We start from the raw sequence: 16,443 nt of genomic DNA on the forward strand, positions 1-16,443 counted from the left end.
TACTTAGGAGACGTCATTTGTGTCTGAATAACGTTTTGTTCATGAGTTATTGATCCGTGAAATCAGAAAATATCGTTCCAACTTTACTGAACTAAGCCAGAAGACCGTCTCATTTCGTAGATCGCTCGGTTTGCTGTTCCTTCACTTTATTTTTATATTTATATACATTTATTTTTGGACGAAAACTTAGCATGAGGAAAGGCAAGTGTGGCGTGAGTGCGTGAGACATGGGTTAATTGCGTGACTCTCACGCTCAATGCGTTAGTGTTGGCAGCCCTGCTTCACATCACCACCGCTAGGCTAAAGCAGGCTAATGGTCCAGCATGATGATGTTTAGTAGTAGTAGCCATTTAGTCACCGAGCAACCGCTGTCTTTATGACACATAGCAGCTTCAGACATTCATGATGGGTATTTACTGAAGGATTTTATATCAAACTGAAAACCTTATCTTGTGTTAACCACACACCTTATTTTAGGCTTCTAACCAAAAACAAAAAAGCGTTGAATACTCAACGAGGGAACCAGAAGAACTAAAATGCTAACTCATTTCCGGGTTTAGGACTAATTCTTGCACCACTCTTTTTGGCCATCACTGTTTAATCTTCCACTGTGGATGTATGGTGCATACTTTTGAGGGGGTTTTGATAGGAATCCTTACTTGAATAAGCAAAGAGTTAGTCACTGCACTGCTTTCCTATATAAATAGAGTTGATTTAAAGGGCAGTGGGAATTTCTCAGCACCGCAGTTGTTCTTACGATTTTGTGTGTGTGTGTGTGTGTGTGTGTGTGTGTGTGTGTGTGTGTGTGTGTGTGTGTGTGTGTGTGTGTGTGTGTGTGTGTGTGTGTGTGTGTGTGTGTGTGTGTGTGTGCGTGTGCGTGTGCGTGTGCGTGCGTGCGTGCGTAGTGTCTGATGCCAGAGACGGTGTCACTACTCCTGGAGGATGTGAGTGAGGAGGCGCTGAAGGAACGAGTCAGCCTGAGGAAAGTTACAGCTGCTGTTGACATGTACGACCAACTCGTGCAGTCTGGTGAGAACACACACACGCTAGGGCTGCTCAATTAATCGTATTTTAATCGCAATTACGATTTTGGCTTGCAACGATTATGAAAACAACATAATCGAAATAAAACGATTATTTATTTTAGTATTATTATTTATTTAAAGGTGGGGTAGTTAAGTTTGAGGAACCGGCTCGAGATACACTTTTTGTTATATTCCATGGCATGCTTTTAACATCCCGATAGCAATGAATATATTAAGTGCTTTGACAAAAAATCCATAAAAAAAATTCATCTGTGGAAGCCGTAGTACTGTAAAAAGCACGACCAATCATTTTAGACGGCCTGTCAGCCTTCCATCTGTGCACAAACTTATCTCGTGCCCTCATTGGTCATGTGAGCGTTCGTGTGTGTTGGAGGAGGGGCTCTGTAAGGAAGTGGCAGATTTTCTCCGGTTGTGTATTTTCAAATTCTAGTGCACTCGAGCTGGTTTCTCCGAAATTACCTACCCCACCTTTAAAAAAAATATATATATAATTTTTTTATTGGTTTTTTAATTGAATTATACTTAAAGTTCGGGGTAATCAACTGTTAAAAACATACTACACCTTTTTTTTTCAATAAATTTATGTTTTCAAAGTAAATGGGTAATCGTTTTTAATAATCGTGATATGAATTATTGACCCAAATAATCGAGATTATGATTTTTGCCATAATCGAGCAGCCCTAACAAACGCACAGGCACAAAGACACGTTCTCTTTTTCAGGGATGTTGCTACATCTATTTTTTTTATTCTTTTCTTCTAGGTACAGCGGTCTCTATGGAAACTACCTATGACCTGTTGGACCTGATCTGTCTGTACTGTGACAGAGACCCTGTGGAGGAGGGGGGGCCGCAGTCAGAGGACATGGTGAGTCATCGCTGATACAAACCTGAGGAGGGATTTCAAAGAAACTACAATTATTTCCATTATCAATTACCTGCCAATCATTTCTCCATTGTTTTTTTTATCTAATTCCAATAAATAATGAGTTAAGTGAAAGACAAAATACAGTACATATGCAAATAGTCACAACAGAACCACAAGTTGGGCGTTTTTCTTTTGTTTGTATTTTTTAAAAGATCCAAACTATTATTGATTATCAAACTTACTACAATTTATTTTTGTACACTGTTCAATCAAAATAACAAATTCTAAATACATCTTGTTTATAATGCCCCAAGATTGCCATCGTTATTTTGAAAAATATATTTTAATTACTTAACATATAAAAAAGAATGTATGGAGTAAATAAATGATTCAAAACATTTGAAATGCATGTTCTGAGTGATTGAATAAATGGATGAAGGTGGGTGGGTAAATTAATATATAGATGGTTGGTGGGATAACATATAAGAAATGATTGTATTTAAATACAAATAAAGGTATTCTGATTTAATGTAATCATTAAACATGCAATATTATGTATTTCTTTATATTTAACCCTTTTTTATTAATATGTCAACAAAAAGTAAAATCCGTCACCTTTTAGCTGAAGACTTCTGTTAGAAAACTCTCACTCGTCACCGGCTTGAGCTTTAATATCAGGCAATCCATGCATTTATGATCCTCTCAAGAATGGAAGTAGTCATCACATACATCAACTAGTTCCTGAACAGTGTCCTTCAAATTCTGATATACAAGAGAGGGAGTTACACAGTCACAAGATGGAGGAATATAAAGTAGTATTCAATGTTTAGTTCATATTAACTCCACGTCAGAAATGATCATGCCTGTCATATGTCTATCTCCACAGAGGCTGAATCATCATGTTAATCACATAGCTATCATATGCCTAAAACAGTCCCGATGCTCTTCTAGGTTATCATACATCCTGTCATGTACACAGCTGCAGTTGGGATACCTTTGTTATCATGTGTTATTCTGATATTGGAAGAGTATATTGAGTATTTCCCCAACAACTTCAGACATGATATTAAATCTACAGTGTGTGTATTTCCCTCTGTGTGTCAGGAGGAGCCTGGGGAGGAGGTGAGGCAGGGCCAGGGGAGGCCGCGCCGGGCCTCAGACTTCATGAAGTTCAGCTGGAAGGAGAACAATAACGCAGAACGGATCTTCAACCTGCTGCCAGAGAGAGACACACGCTGCTACTCGGCTCTGATCAGAGGCATGGTCAAGGTACGGACCCTCACTGCAGGGGGGGGTTCTGAAACAGGGGGGCCATTTTGGTTGCATCTAGATTAAATATAATATGTTTGTGTCTCTTTCCAGCACGGAGCCCACGCAAAGGCCTTCAGCATTTACACAGACCTGCTCAACAACAGACTGACAGGTGAGTGGGAATACAGGAAGAGAAAATGGCTTATTATTTCTATACAAACACAATTTAAAAGAAACTGCAGGTTGAATCCTCATTAGAATCTGAGAACTCTAATTATCCCTGTCGGACATTTCAAATAAATAAAAATATGGATATAAGCATGGGAACTTCAAGTAAAAATTGGCACATTGTACTACAATATATACCAACAACAATACCGTTTTCCAATTACAATATATATAATGTTCAATTAGCATAAATAATGATGAGTATTTTAATAATAACAGGTTATACACCCTAAGTATTGTCCATATTGCAAAGTGTAAAAGGGTTAATGTTGGACATGGTAGGTAATTGGTATATTTTTCCCTTTTTACTTTAAAATTCTGGCTTATACAAAGTACTGTATGCAGGCAATTTAAATACATGCTCAATAACTTCTACAAACCTTTTTAAATGTATTGATTTAACCATCTATTTTTATTTCAACAGGCAGTTAAAGGTCTGTGTTATAGTCGTGTATTTTTGAAATTTGTGTTTGTGTTGGTTATGATATTGTGTCTTGCTGTCAGGTTAAGTGTTTTACTTGACCGTACCATGAGACGATGACAAACGATAACATTAGTAGTCCCAGTGACTCTAAAGCCTGCAGGTAACCTGTGGAAGTCTTTCTCTGGAAATAGAAGACTTAAAACGAAACTTTGTGTTTCAGCTGACGTCCACATCTTCAACGCTCTGCTGATCGCAGCTCCAGACGTCAGAGACAAATACAACGAGAGATGGGACCTTCTCGCTGTAAGACTGTTTTCTTATCAGACATCAGACCTGCTTATAATAACTCATGTTCAAGTTTGTTTAAAGATTTAAATGCACAAGATCTACACTTTCAGATAAATAGTGGTTGGATCCCCAAAATGTAAAATAATTCAATGTTAAAAGAATAATTCATTATAATAATAATAATAATAATAATAATAATAATAATAATAATAATAATAATACAAATATATATGTTATGAAATAAATATCCATAATAACAATAAATTATGTAGGAATTTAGGAAATTCAAATGTTATCATTCCTGTGCCATTCCCTATGAAGTAGAATCTGGCTCTACCAAAAACTCTAAGAATTTTCCAAAATAATGGTAAATAGCACCAAAATGCACAACATACAGTGGGGCAAACAAGTATTTAGTCAGCCACCAATTGTGCAAGTTCTCCCACTTAAAAAGATGAGAGGCCTTTAATTTTCATCCTAGGTATACCTCAACTTTGAGAGACAAAATGAGAAAAAGAAAATCCAGAAAATCACATTGTCTGATTTTTAAAGAATTTACTTGCAAATTATGGTGGAAAATAAGTATTTGGTCAATAACAAAAGTTCATCTCAATACTTTGTTATTTACCCTTTGTTGGCAATGACAGAGGTCAAACGTTTTCTGTAAGTCTTCACAAGGTTTTCACACACTGTTGCTGGTGTTTTGGCCCATTCCTCCATGCAGATCTCCTCTAGAGCAGTGATGTTTTGGGGCTGTCGCTGGGCAACACGGACTTTCAACTCCCTCCAAAGATTTTCTATGGGGTTGAGATCTGGAGACTGGCTAGGCCACTCCAGGACCTTGAAATGCTTCTTAAAAAGCCACTCCTTCGTTGCCCGGGCGATGTGTTTGGGATCATTGTCATGCTGAAAGACCCAGCCACGTTTCATCTTCAATGCCCTTGCTGATGGAAGGAGGTTGTCACTCAAAATCTCACGATACATGGCCCCATTCATTCTTTCCTTTACACGGATCAGTCGTCCTGGTCCCTTTGCAGAAAAACAGCCCCAAAGCATGATGTTTCCACCCCCATGTTTCACAGTAGTTATGGTGTTCTTTGGATGCAACTCAGCATTCTTTCTCCTCCAAACACGTCTAGTTGAGTTTTTACCAAAAAGTTCTATTTTGGTTTCATCTGACCATATGACATTCTCCCAATCCTCTTCTGGATCATCTAAATGCTCTCTAGCAAACTTCAGACGGGCCTGGACATGTACTGGCTTAAGCAGGGGGACACGTCTGGCACTGCAGGATTTGAGTCCCTGGCGGCGTAGTGTGTTACTGATGGTAGCCTTTGTTAATTTGGTCCCAGCTCTCTGCAGGTCATTGACTAGGTCCCCCCGTGTGGTTCTGGGATTTTTGCTCACCGTTCTTGTGATCATTTTGACCCCACGGGGTGAGATCTTGCGTGGAGCCCCAGATCGAAGGAGATTATCAGTGGTCTTGTATGTCTTCCATTTTCTAATAATTGCTCCCACAGTTGATTTCTTCATACCAAGCTGCTTACCTATTGCAGATTCAGTCTTCCCAGCCTGGTGCAGGTCTACAATTTTGTTTCTGGTGTCCTTTGACAACTCTTTGGTCTTGGCCATAGTGGAGTTTGGAGTGTGACTGTTTTAGGTTGTGGACAGGTGTCTTTTATACTGATAACGAGTTCAAACAGGTGCCATTAATACAGTTAACAAGTGGAGGACAGAGGAGGATCTTAAAGAAGAACTTACAGGTCTGTGAGAGCCAGACATCTTGTTTGTTTGTAGGTGACCAAATACTTATTTTCCACCATAATTTGCAAATAAATTCTTTAAAAATCAGACAATGTGATTTTCTGGATTTTTTTTCCCTCATTTTAATAATAATAATAATAATTCATTTATTTTATATAGACGCCTTTTAAGGCTCTCAAGGTCGCCGTACAAACGCATAAAAAACAAGATACACAATACATAACACCAGCATAAAAGACATAAACAAGATAATGCAGTATATAAATCAATCAAATAACCAAATAAATTAAAACAGAGTATGTGTGATGGACAACGATCAGGGTGGATATGCGAGTGTGAAGAGATATGTTTTGAGGCGTGATTTGAAAATGGGGAGAGAGTCAGTGTTGCGGATGTCAGGTGGGAGGGAGTTCCAGAGGCGGGGTGCAGAGCGGCTGAAGGCGCTAGACCCCATGGTGGTTAAACGGAAGGGGGGTGCAGTGAGGCTGAGGAAAGCAGAAGACCTGAGAGTGTGGATGGGTGTGTTGATGTGCAGGAGGTCGGAGAGGTACAGAGGAGTGAGGTTATGGATGGCCTTAAAGGCGAGGAGCAGAATCTTAAAAACTATACAGGATTTGACGGGGAGCCAGTGAAGTTGCTGAAGAACAGGAGTGATGTGGTTAATGGAGGGGGTTCTGGTGATGATGCGGGCGGCAGAGTTCTGGACCAGTTGGAGTCTGGATGGATTTGAGAGGGAGACCAAAGAGAAGGGAGTTGCAGTAGTCAATGCGGGAAGTGACCAGGGTGTGTACAAGAATGGCGGTGGTCTTAGGGTTAAGGGACGGGCGGAGGCGGTTGATGTTGCGGAGATGGAAACAGGCAGACCGAGTGATATTACTGATGTGAGATTTGAATGAAAGTGTGCCGTCGAGGATGACACCTAGACTCTTAACCTGAGGGGAGGGGGAGATTGAAGAGTTGTCTATAGTAATGGAGAAACTGTCAGGTTTGGTTAGGGTGGATTTTGTGCCAATGAGGAGAACCTCGGTTTTATTGTCGTTCAGTTTGAGAAAGTTGGAGGAAAACCAGGATTTGATGTCCTGTCTCTCATAGTTGAGATATACCTAGGATGAAAATTACAGGCCTCTCTCATCTTTTTAAGTGGGAGAACTTGCACAATTGGTGGCTCACTAAATACTTTTTTGCCCCACTGTACATAATTAAGATGCAATGAAAAGAATGTTCATAATAATAAATGGAGTATAATAAAAATCACATTTTATGAAGTACTCTTTTACTACTCTTATTCTATTTCATATGAAATAAAAAAAATTTTTTAAATGCATTTTGAAATAAATTAAATAAAATAAAACATTCAAGCAAATGACAGTGATATAATAACATTTTAAAATGATATAATCATTTCTTAAATAATTTCGAAAATGATTGTTTCCCGTATTTCACACATTCTATTCATAAAGTACCTATACTATTTGACTGAATACACCTTGGGGCTCCATATATGTTGAATTCCCTTTCAGCCCTTTGTGGCAGTGAAAGTCACTCATGTGGCACATATTGTTAATTATCCACTTGTTATTTTCCCACTGCAGGAGCTGCTGAATCAGATGAGTCAGCAGAAAGTCCAGCCCAACCTCTCCACCTTCAACAGCGTCCTGAAAGCTCTGCGGCGCTGCGGCTCTCTGGCCAAAACACAAGTCATACACACTCTGAACGAGATGAAGGCCATGGGGATAGGTAACCACACACACGCACACACACTCACACATAGGTACAATCGTAAAACCATAATAGTTTTGAGTTTACATTTTTTTTCTGTATGTTCAGCTCCCAGCCTGGCCTCCTACGACCACATCCTGAACGCCTTCTCCAAAGCAGGTGAGAGCGATGTTCCTTCACACACCAAGACAGACTTTGGTGTCTGTCAGAGTGGTGCAGGAATTCATCTTAAAACCTGGGAAGGAGTTAGCATTTGTTTGGTCCGAAGCTTCTATGTGTCCTAAACGTGGAGGTTGCTAACAAGTTAAATGAGAGCAGTAAACGTTATCATGCCCAACCTTGAGCTTAGCGTTGGGGAAATGAAGTCCTCTTACCAGAGGTGTGGACTCGAGTCACATGACTTGGACTCGAATCAGACTCAAGTCACCAATTTGATGTCTTGAGACTCGACTTGACAAAATCACAAAACAGTTGCGACTCGACTTGGACTTTAACACCAATGACTCGGGACTTGACTTGGACTTGAGTCTTCTGACTTGAGATGACTTGATAATTTAATTCAGAGGTCTCCAACACGCCGATCGCGAGATGCCGCTAGAAGAGCCGACTCCCGTCGGGGAGAGCAGAATCTTCAGCCGCTCCTACTCTTGCTGAGAATCCTTGCAGGCAGGGGCGGGACTTTATTTAGCTGGGCCACCATGCAGCCAATCATATGCAAGGACACACTAGGATCATAACATTATGTGAAAGAAGGGTGGGGGGCACACAGGCCAGCTGCACAGAGCGACGGGGAGACGGATTTAAATGCAAGCGCGTCGGAAAAAGTCAAGAAATTAGCGAAAACCGAAAAAAGAAGCAGCATCTGGATGCATTTCAGTGATATTGGAGAAAGCCGAGCTGAGTGCAGGATTTGTAAAATGAAAATAACCTTCAGAGCAGGGTTTTTTTTTTTGGTTACCACTCAGGATTTATTGTCAGAGGTGGGAGAAGCTCAGATCTTGTACTTGAGTAAAGTACCAGAGTGTAGGAATACTCGGTTACAATAAAAAGTCCTGCATTCAAAATGTTACAATTAAAAGTACAAAAGGATTAGCATCAAAATATAGTTAAAGTACCACCTGCAGAGGGAGCTAGATTCAGGTGTTCTTTTCCCCATAAAGACCGCCTCGCTGCACATTATCCCTTACACAAAGATAGATAGTGGGTCCCTTATAACCAGTGGTGTAGTGGTCGTTGGACGCGGGGGATCGCCATCCCCCCACTTATTTGGAGCCCCCACTTTTTTGAAGCTTGATTCTTTTTGAATAGTCTAATAAATATAAAATCATTGCCAGTGTTATCAGTTGCAAGTGTGTATTTGTTGTAATAATGAGGAAAACATAATACATTTCACAGTAATTACAATAAAAACTTAGCTCAAGTATTTATGCAAATTGTTTGAAGCGTGTGTGTGTGAGGGGCAGCACCGTGTGTGTGTGTAGGGTGACCAGGTGTCACACTTTGTGCGGGACTGCACACACAGCGTTTTTATCATTTGTCCCGCGTCCCACAAATTGATATGTCAATATGTCATATGTCCCGCATTTGAGTGACAGACACGCAGAAAGGCCGGCTCGTTTCGCTGACGGCCGGCACCGCCATGTAAGTTGCGCTGAGCGCAAAGACTTGAGATTTGACTCGGACTTGAGCGCAAAGACTTGAGACTTGACTCGGACTTGCAAAACAATGACTTGGTCCCAACTCTGCCTCTTACTACAATGTACTTTGTTTATAGCTTAACGTTAGCTTTTTACTTCTGACGATGGAAAGAAAAATGTAGTTTCATAACTGTGTGTTTGCCACAGATCTTAATGTTTTGCAACAATCAAAAGTCCAATAAAAAAAATCATCCATTGCTTTTGTCTTTCCACTCCAGCCTCCTCCTCTGGTGCGGTCAACACAGACATTCTACAGGAAGTGATGTCAGAACTGGAGGGAAGAAGCTTCACCTGCCAGGACCCCGATGATGGTATGTTGGGGTGCATGTGTGGAATTGGTCCTTATTTGGTTTGTAATGTATATGCAAGTGAGGAAGAAATGCTGACTAAAGGGTTATAATATACAGATACATTTTTCTCACATAAATATGGATGCATTTTTTACTTTCCATATTTAGATGTATACTGATTACTGATATTTTTTGTTTCTGTTGTTCCCAGTTCTATTCTTCTCCACCGCAATGAGAATAGTAAGTATTTTTTATTAAATTATTTATAACAAATGTCTTTATCCAAAGTTTTATCCAAAAAGAATACAATTATATAAATAGCATTTTACTTTAACTTCTTTTTTTTTGTGGAAATAATTTAATGTAAATATGTGTTGCTCAATCTTACCTTAACCCATGTTAATATAAATGTCCTTTATTTTATTTGAGTTATTTTTTCTTTCATTCTAAAACAGTTTCCCTTGGAATAATTAAAATATTCTTATTTTGATTCTATTTTGAATCCAATTTGATTAACCCTAGCATGTTTTTTTAAGTACCCCATTTTTTTAACTATAACTTTTTTTAATGTATTTTGATTGGATGATAGCGTTTCATTGATTACATTCCAACTGTCATCGTTTTTACAAAGTCTTACATTTCTAGTCATGCAGATGACTGTCTCCCCATTCTTTGTTTATTGTGTTGGTCCACTGACCTGCCTCTCTCTCTCTCTCTCTCTCCCTCCCTCTCTCTCTCTCTCTCTCTCTCTGTGCGCTTGTGACAGTGTGTGAACAATAAGGATCTGGAGCTGGGTTACAGGGTGTATAACCTGTTGGAGCACGGGGAGAACTGGAGGCTGCTGGGACCTCTCTACCAGCAGAGTTCCTTCTAGTAAGTGACAAAGACTTCCACTAACCTCAACACACACTGTACCTCCACCATCCAAGCCTCAGAGGGCAGGAAGCAACTGGGAGAAAGTTCTTTAAATATACTATATATATCCTAATAAGGAATAACCACATGAATGTTGCAGAATATAGATTTCATGAGCCTTGGTGTAGCATGAAATACATTCATTCATTTGATTCACAAATGGTTGTAAAGACCTAAAGACATTAGGAGGATATGTGAAGATGAGACGCATATACATGACAAAGGGAAATGTATTTATATCCATTTAAATGTCTTTCATGGTAGAGTCACTTATTTTAATGCCATAGCCTTTTTATTTAAGCTTTGACAAATATACTGATTCGATTGAATTATGGAGATTCATTTCCTCTCCCTCTCTCCCCTTTTTTCACCACTCTTCTCTCTCTCCGCTCCTCTCTCATTGGTCATCCTCTCCCCTCTCTCTTCTCTCTCCTCTCTCCTCTCCCCGCTCTCCTCTCTCCTCCCCTCTCTCCTCTCTCTTCTCTCTCCTCCCCTCTCTTCTCTCCTCTCTCCTCTCCTCACTCCTCTCCTCTCTCCTCACTCTCCTCTCCAGCCGGTGTTTCCTCAACCTGCTGTGTATGATGGAGCACATTGACGTGGTGCTGACGTGGTACAGAAAACTTGTTCCCTCGGTCAGTATAAAATCTTATAATGTCTCGCTTGAGAATCAGTGATACCATTAATGTAAACAACGCGGCATCTAAAGCAGTGGTTCTCAACTGGTCAGACCTCGGGACCCACTTTATACTTGGTCAATACATCGCGACCCAACATTTTGAAGCACTCAAATCTATTCAACAAAAAATCGTGCTGTAATATACGCTTTTTAGCATACAATCTTAATTAAAGTGAAGTACAGTGCATATATCCCTTCACAGAACTAAAGTATGCTTTTAAATAAGGTTTAATGAGATGATGGAATCAAAGCTGAACTGCATAAAAAGGCACACATGCTGAAAACCCATCCCCAGAAGGGGGGTCTGGGGGGATTCTCCCCCAGGAGATTTTTAGAAATACCAACATAAACTATGCATTCTGGTACACTCTGAGAAGAAAATAAACAAATCTATTACTACCCGAAATATTAATAATATTTTATGCCATTGTTTGTTTTTCACTTAATTCTGACAGCTTGCTGCTCCTCACAGAGAGAAGAGCAAAGAGGAGATAGTCTGTGTGAATTACTTTAAATTGTGGGTAGATAGCTCACATTGTTCTGTGACCTGTCAATCATCAAACCGGGGGTCATATTTCATTATTTGTTCATTTTTATCTGAAGTTGTACCTATGGATTTATAAAGAATAGTTCTACCACAAAGTTATTCTCCGTGGGGACTTCCGGCAACAATCTTGATTCTGATTGGCCAGAAGACTCGAAAAAACATCAGCAAAGATGTTTTATTGAGAAGATGATCACTACGTGACTACTGGTCTCCGGTACTTCCAGTCCCAACGCCTACTGCATGCACAGCGTTAGAAAATTGGGCCTTCCAAAAAAAAAGACATTCTATTTTTTTCTTCTTTTTTTTTTCTTCACTCACACATCCGCGACCCACTCGAAACGGGTCCGTGACCCACCAGTTGAGAACCACTGATCTAAAGTATTTGGTAGTCATGATCAGACCTAAAGTTTGTGAAAAGATTGAATTGTTTTAGTTTTTTTTACGTAGACATTTTTGATGGAACTATAACAGTAGTTGTGATTGTGTTGTGGGTTTGCAGTTGTACTACCCGAACCCCCATAGTCTGAAGGACCTGCTGCAGGCTCTGGACACAGACAGCCGCCTGGACCTGCTGCCCACCATCTGGAAGGGTATGTGTACAAAATGATTAAATAAATTATCACCATTAATGTGGATATAATAACTAGGCAAAGGCAAATATGAAAAGAGCTAAAACAGATGATGACATCCTTTTATGCAGCCTTTAAAACCAGGTAAAAGTCAACCCTGACGATATTACAGTATTGATATCATAATGATATTTTCTCCCTGTTTCCAGATATCTGTGCTCTGGGTCATGACAATAAGGCTGACCTGGTGGAGGAGCTGCTCATGCTGATGGCCCGAGACAAGCACAGTTCTGAGGTCAGCGCCACACAGCTGAGAGGAAAAAATTGAACATATTAAAGCCTAGAAGGGGCTTTATGTCAATAATGTGTGTGTGTGTGTGTGTGTGTGTGTGTGTGTGTGTGTGTGTGTGTGTGTGTGTGTGTGTGTGTGTGTGTGTGTGTGTGTGTGTGTGTGTGTGTGTGTGTGTGTGTGTGTGTGTGTGTGTGTGTGTGTGTGTGTGTGTGTGTGTGTGTGTGTGTGTGTGTGTGTGTGTGTGTGTGTGTGTGTGTGTGTGTGTGTGTGTGTAGGTCCAGGAGGCGTTCGCAGTGTGTGCTCTGGACATAAAGAATGTGTCGGAGGCAGACAGGAGGAAGAACCCTCTGGAGTTGAGCACCACCTCCCTCTCCAACATGACCTCCCTGCTGCTGCGTGCCAACAAGACCCGAGAGGCCTGGTGAGGGGGGGGGGGGGGGGGGGCTGTGTATATATCTGTCAATCACAGGAGAGCTTTCACTGCCTAAAGGCCGCTACACACCAACCTGAGACCAAAGAACGCGTACCGAAGACTTTTACGTCCGCTACGTCGCCCGCCTAGGAACACAGCGCAAAGACTTCAGTCGACGAGTGGCAATAACTTTCCTTACCAGCAGTCAGCGGTAGTGTGTATTCGTCATTCAAAAGAGGCAACAGCCAATCAGAGTGATTTCTTTGGCCGACTTATGTTGAATTGGCCGTGGGAGGTGTAAAAATGTGCCGTAAAGCCACGACGATGCGGGACACACCAACCTGAGTAGGGCGCCGCGAATGCCCGACTGCCTCTGACGGCCTCTGACTCCCAAAATCGGGTAGGTGTGTCAGGGCCTTAAAGGATTGTAAATTGACTTTTCTCTCTGTGTCTGCAGGGAGATGCTGAAGCTCTTCAAATCCAAGAACAGAGTTCCAAAGTGAGTCACTTCAACAAATATAAACACAGAAGTCTGATTTAGAAAGGGGAACATCTCTTTAAACTGAAAATGTTCAACATTGACTTTAATTAAAGTGAGGTTAGTTGAAAGCAATACTACTTAATATTATTGCTTTCAAATAACCTATTACAATTATGAGTAATTTGTTTACATAATACATTAATTTAAGTCAATTTTTCAAATTTCTTTCAGTGTACATCGTGTGTGTGACCACAGAGCGCCAATGTATGGCATCAATTTACATATAACAACAAATATATACTGGTCATTTACATTTTTGAAAAATACCATCATGGAAAATGTTTATGAATAACCTCTAAGAGGTTATTACACATAGAAAAAACAAATTTGTCATAAGGCTGTGATAAAGGTTAGATTTTGTAAATAGCACAAGTGCTTTACATTAGTCAAGTGTCCCATTAAAAAGAAGAAATAAAAATATGTACATAAACATAACAAGCAGACAGACATATATATTAAAGGCTGCATTACCGTCAAGTGATGTAATATTGTGAATAACTGATCATTATTTATCAAAATTCTCATGATCTAAAAGTGTGGTGGGAGCATCAATGGTCACGTACAATATGGACACAGAATCCATGGATAGTGATGTTGTGATTCTCTCCACATTGTCCTGCCCTGGTTCATGCCCTGGTTCATGCACTGACTTCCTGCCGTGTTCCCCTGCAGAGAGCCGCTGCTGGAGGACTTCCTGTCGGTGTGCTGCAGCGATGGTTCCTCTCAGAGAGCCGTGGAGCTGGTCCAGCTGTCTGCAGCCTTCTGTCTGTCTGCTACACCCAAACTGGCCAAGAGAACCCTGGCTGAGTTAGATCTGACCGAGGAGCAGAGGTGAGGAGGAGGAGGAGGAGGAGGAGGAGGAGGAGGAGGAGGAGGAGGAGGAGGAAACATGTTTAAGTGGAAACATTTGTCCTTTTATTAACAAATGACAGGAAACTTAAAGAAAAATAAGTTTTCAAATGTTGTTCCCTATACCGATAACTGTAATTCTACAGACAATATCGGCCATTTTAACAATGATAGATTATTTATTTGAATTTATTTAAAACATTTCTAGACAGTACACAGACAAACATCATATGTTTTATGATTCGGATTGCTTTTTCTGACACTATCTTTTTTCTTTTTTTCCGTCCCATCCAGAGCCGTTTTATCTGAGCTGGAGTCGACAGGAGAGTCCTCAGGCTGAAGGAGACCTCTGAGCCCAACCATTGATAGAAACATCTCACAATTTCATAGTGTGTTTCATTATCTGTGTGTTAATAAACTAATGTATGTAACAACATATTCCAAACCTCCTGTAATGCTTTGTTTGACAGCTAGAGGTCGCTGTTTCTCCAGTCAACAACTCAATGCAACAACTTGTTAGAAATTACAGTTTCTTTGCCACTTTTTATGCATTAATGATTTTTTTTTAGCTCGGGATTTCTTTGGGACATCTCAGTATCCCATTTTTATTGAAACAGTCCTCCAGGTTCTGACAACACATAAACAAACAGTGTTGTGGGTGTGCAGAGTCAGGTATGCACTGTGTGTTTTTGCAGGATTTTATTAGCAGCATGTCTAGACAGGACAGGTGCCAGAAGTGTGTGTGTGTGACACAACTTTATAACTCCTGACTTTTATTGTTTTTTAAAGTTTTTTTTGTTTTTACAACGCCGGTCTTTAAAATCAAAACCAAGCTTGCTTTAGAAAGGAATATCGAACACAATTATTGAGAATTAAATACACAGTCAAATATAGTTATTGTGTTCACTCAATGGCATTATTAGAAGCAGTCACACTCAGTATAAAAGCATACAGAGATAAGATTAGTATCAAGCAGTCTGTGGGGGTGTGGGTTTGCCAGCCTCTACAGGTGTGTGCTTTAATCAAATTGTGTGTTTTTTCCGTCCAATCACCAGCCGAGCTGCCGGTATGACCTTATAAGGACAAATGGGCTAAGGTGAGTGACGGAAGCCGGGAAGATGGGTGTGGTTTGGGGAATTGTTTTCCAGATGGCCTGAAGCCACACACACTCACATACTCCCTGATACACTGCAGTATTGCCTTTCAAACTTAGCACACAATCTGACACAAGAACCAAGTTTTCTCCTTGCCTTGCCCAGACCGTGGGAACACACACAAACCTTCCCTCGCACATTTAGAAACTCTAACATGCTCACACACGCTCCAATTATGAAACTGCCTACATGTATTTTTTTTTCTACCTCTGGATAAGGAAGAAGTATTCTAAAATGTTCTATTAATCATATTTAGGATTTTTTTGTATTTATCATTATAATCTTTTTTTATTTTTTGACAATACTTGCAGGTCACTCATATGTGTTGTAGTATCACAGGTGTAGCTACAGGGACCCTATTATGGTTTTGGGGGTTTTCCTTTTCCTGTAGTGTGTGATATAGGTTTTTGTCCATGTAAATGGTCTGCAAAGGCTAAAATACCTGTGTTCCCTCCAGAGGGAGTTTCTCTCCGGCACACTCAGGGGGCAGGACATCTCTTAGTGGTGGACCAATTAACAGAGCCGGCCAACTAACCAATCAGAAGAGACTGGGCTCTGGTTTCAGACGGAGGGTGAAAAGAGGTGCTGCAGCACAGGCAGTATGAGAAAAATAAAGAGCTTTTGAACATTAAAGCATATACTGTAAACATGTCACAGTAGAGGCACAACATACAAATATGAACATAACAATTAGCATAAGCATCACTTGACGATTAGTCAAATACTTTCAACATAATAATAATTTATTTTTATCATGGTTTGGGGTGTAAGTTAACGTCATATAAATCAGGATTATCATTAATATATGAACACCCCTCTGTAGAACCCTTAAGAAGATAGGAATACAAATGATCTTGTGTAAGTAAGTGCAACTGAAGTGGAGATTAATGGTTTATTTTTTATAAAAAAACGTATT

General features: G+C 40.2%; 1 protein-coding gene across 1 annotated transcript in view; it reads left to right on the forward strand.

Annotated features, from left to right (window-relative positions):
* Positions 1 to 14,811, forward strand: part of ptcd3 (pentatricopeptide repeat domain 3) — a 36,345-nt gene extending 21,534 nt beyond the window's left edge. The window contains exons 7-23 of the mRNA XM_079670213.1: positions 906 to 1,029; positions 1,808 to 1,911; positions 3,016 to 3,180; positions 3,274 to 3,334; positions 4,035 to 4,117; positions 7,459 to 7,603; positions 7,694 to 7,744; positions 9,501 to 9,593; positions 9,784 to 9,812; positions 10,339 to 10,445; positions 11,041 to 11,119; positions 12,210 to 12,300; positions 12,489 to 12,574; positions 12,847 to 12,992; positions 13,441 to 13,482; positions 14,197 to 14,355; positions 14,668 to 14,811. Of these exons, the coding sequence (XP_079526339.1) occupies positions 906 to 1,029; positions 1,808 to 1,911; positions 3,016 to 3,180; positions 3,274 to 3,334; positions 4,035 to 4,117; positions 7,459 to 7,603; positions 7,694 to 7,744; positions 9,501 to 9,593; positions 9,784 to 9,812; positions 10,339 to 10,445; positions 11,041 to 11,119; positions 12,210 to 12,300; positions 12,489 to 12,574; positions 12,847 to 12,992; positions 13,441 to 13,482; positions 14,197 to 14,355; positions 14,668 to 14,713 (1,611 nt within the window). The 3' untranslated portion in view covers positions 14,714 to 14,811. The remainder of the gene's footprint in view (positions 1 to 905; positions 1,030 to 1,807; positions 1,912 to 3,015; positions 3,181 to 3,273; positions 3,335 to 4,034; positions 4,118 to 7,458; positions 7,604 to 7,693; positions 7,745 to 9,500; positions 9,594 to 9,783; positions 9,813 to 10,338; positions 10,446 to 11,040; positions 11,120 to 12,209; positions 12,301 to 12,488; positions 12,575 to 12,846; positions 12,993 to 13,440; positions 13,483 to 14,196; positions 14,356 to 14,667) is intronic.
* The last annotated feature ends 1,632 nt before the right edge of the window (positions 14,812 to 16,443 follow it).

Source organism: Notothenia rossii (genome assembly GCF_949606895.1).
Source record: "Notothenia rossii genome assembly, chromosome: 3".
NCBI classification, from domain to species: Eukaryota; Metazoa; Chordata; class Actinopteri; order Perciformes; family Nototheniidae; genus Notothenia; species Notothenia rossii.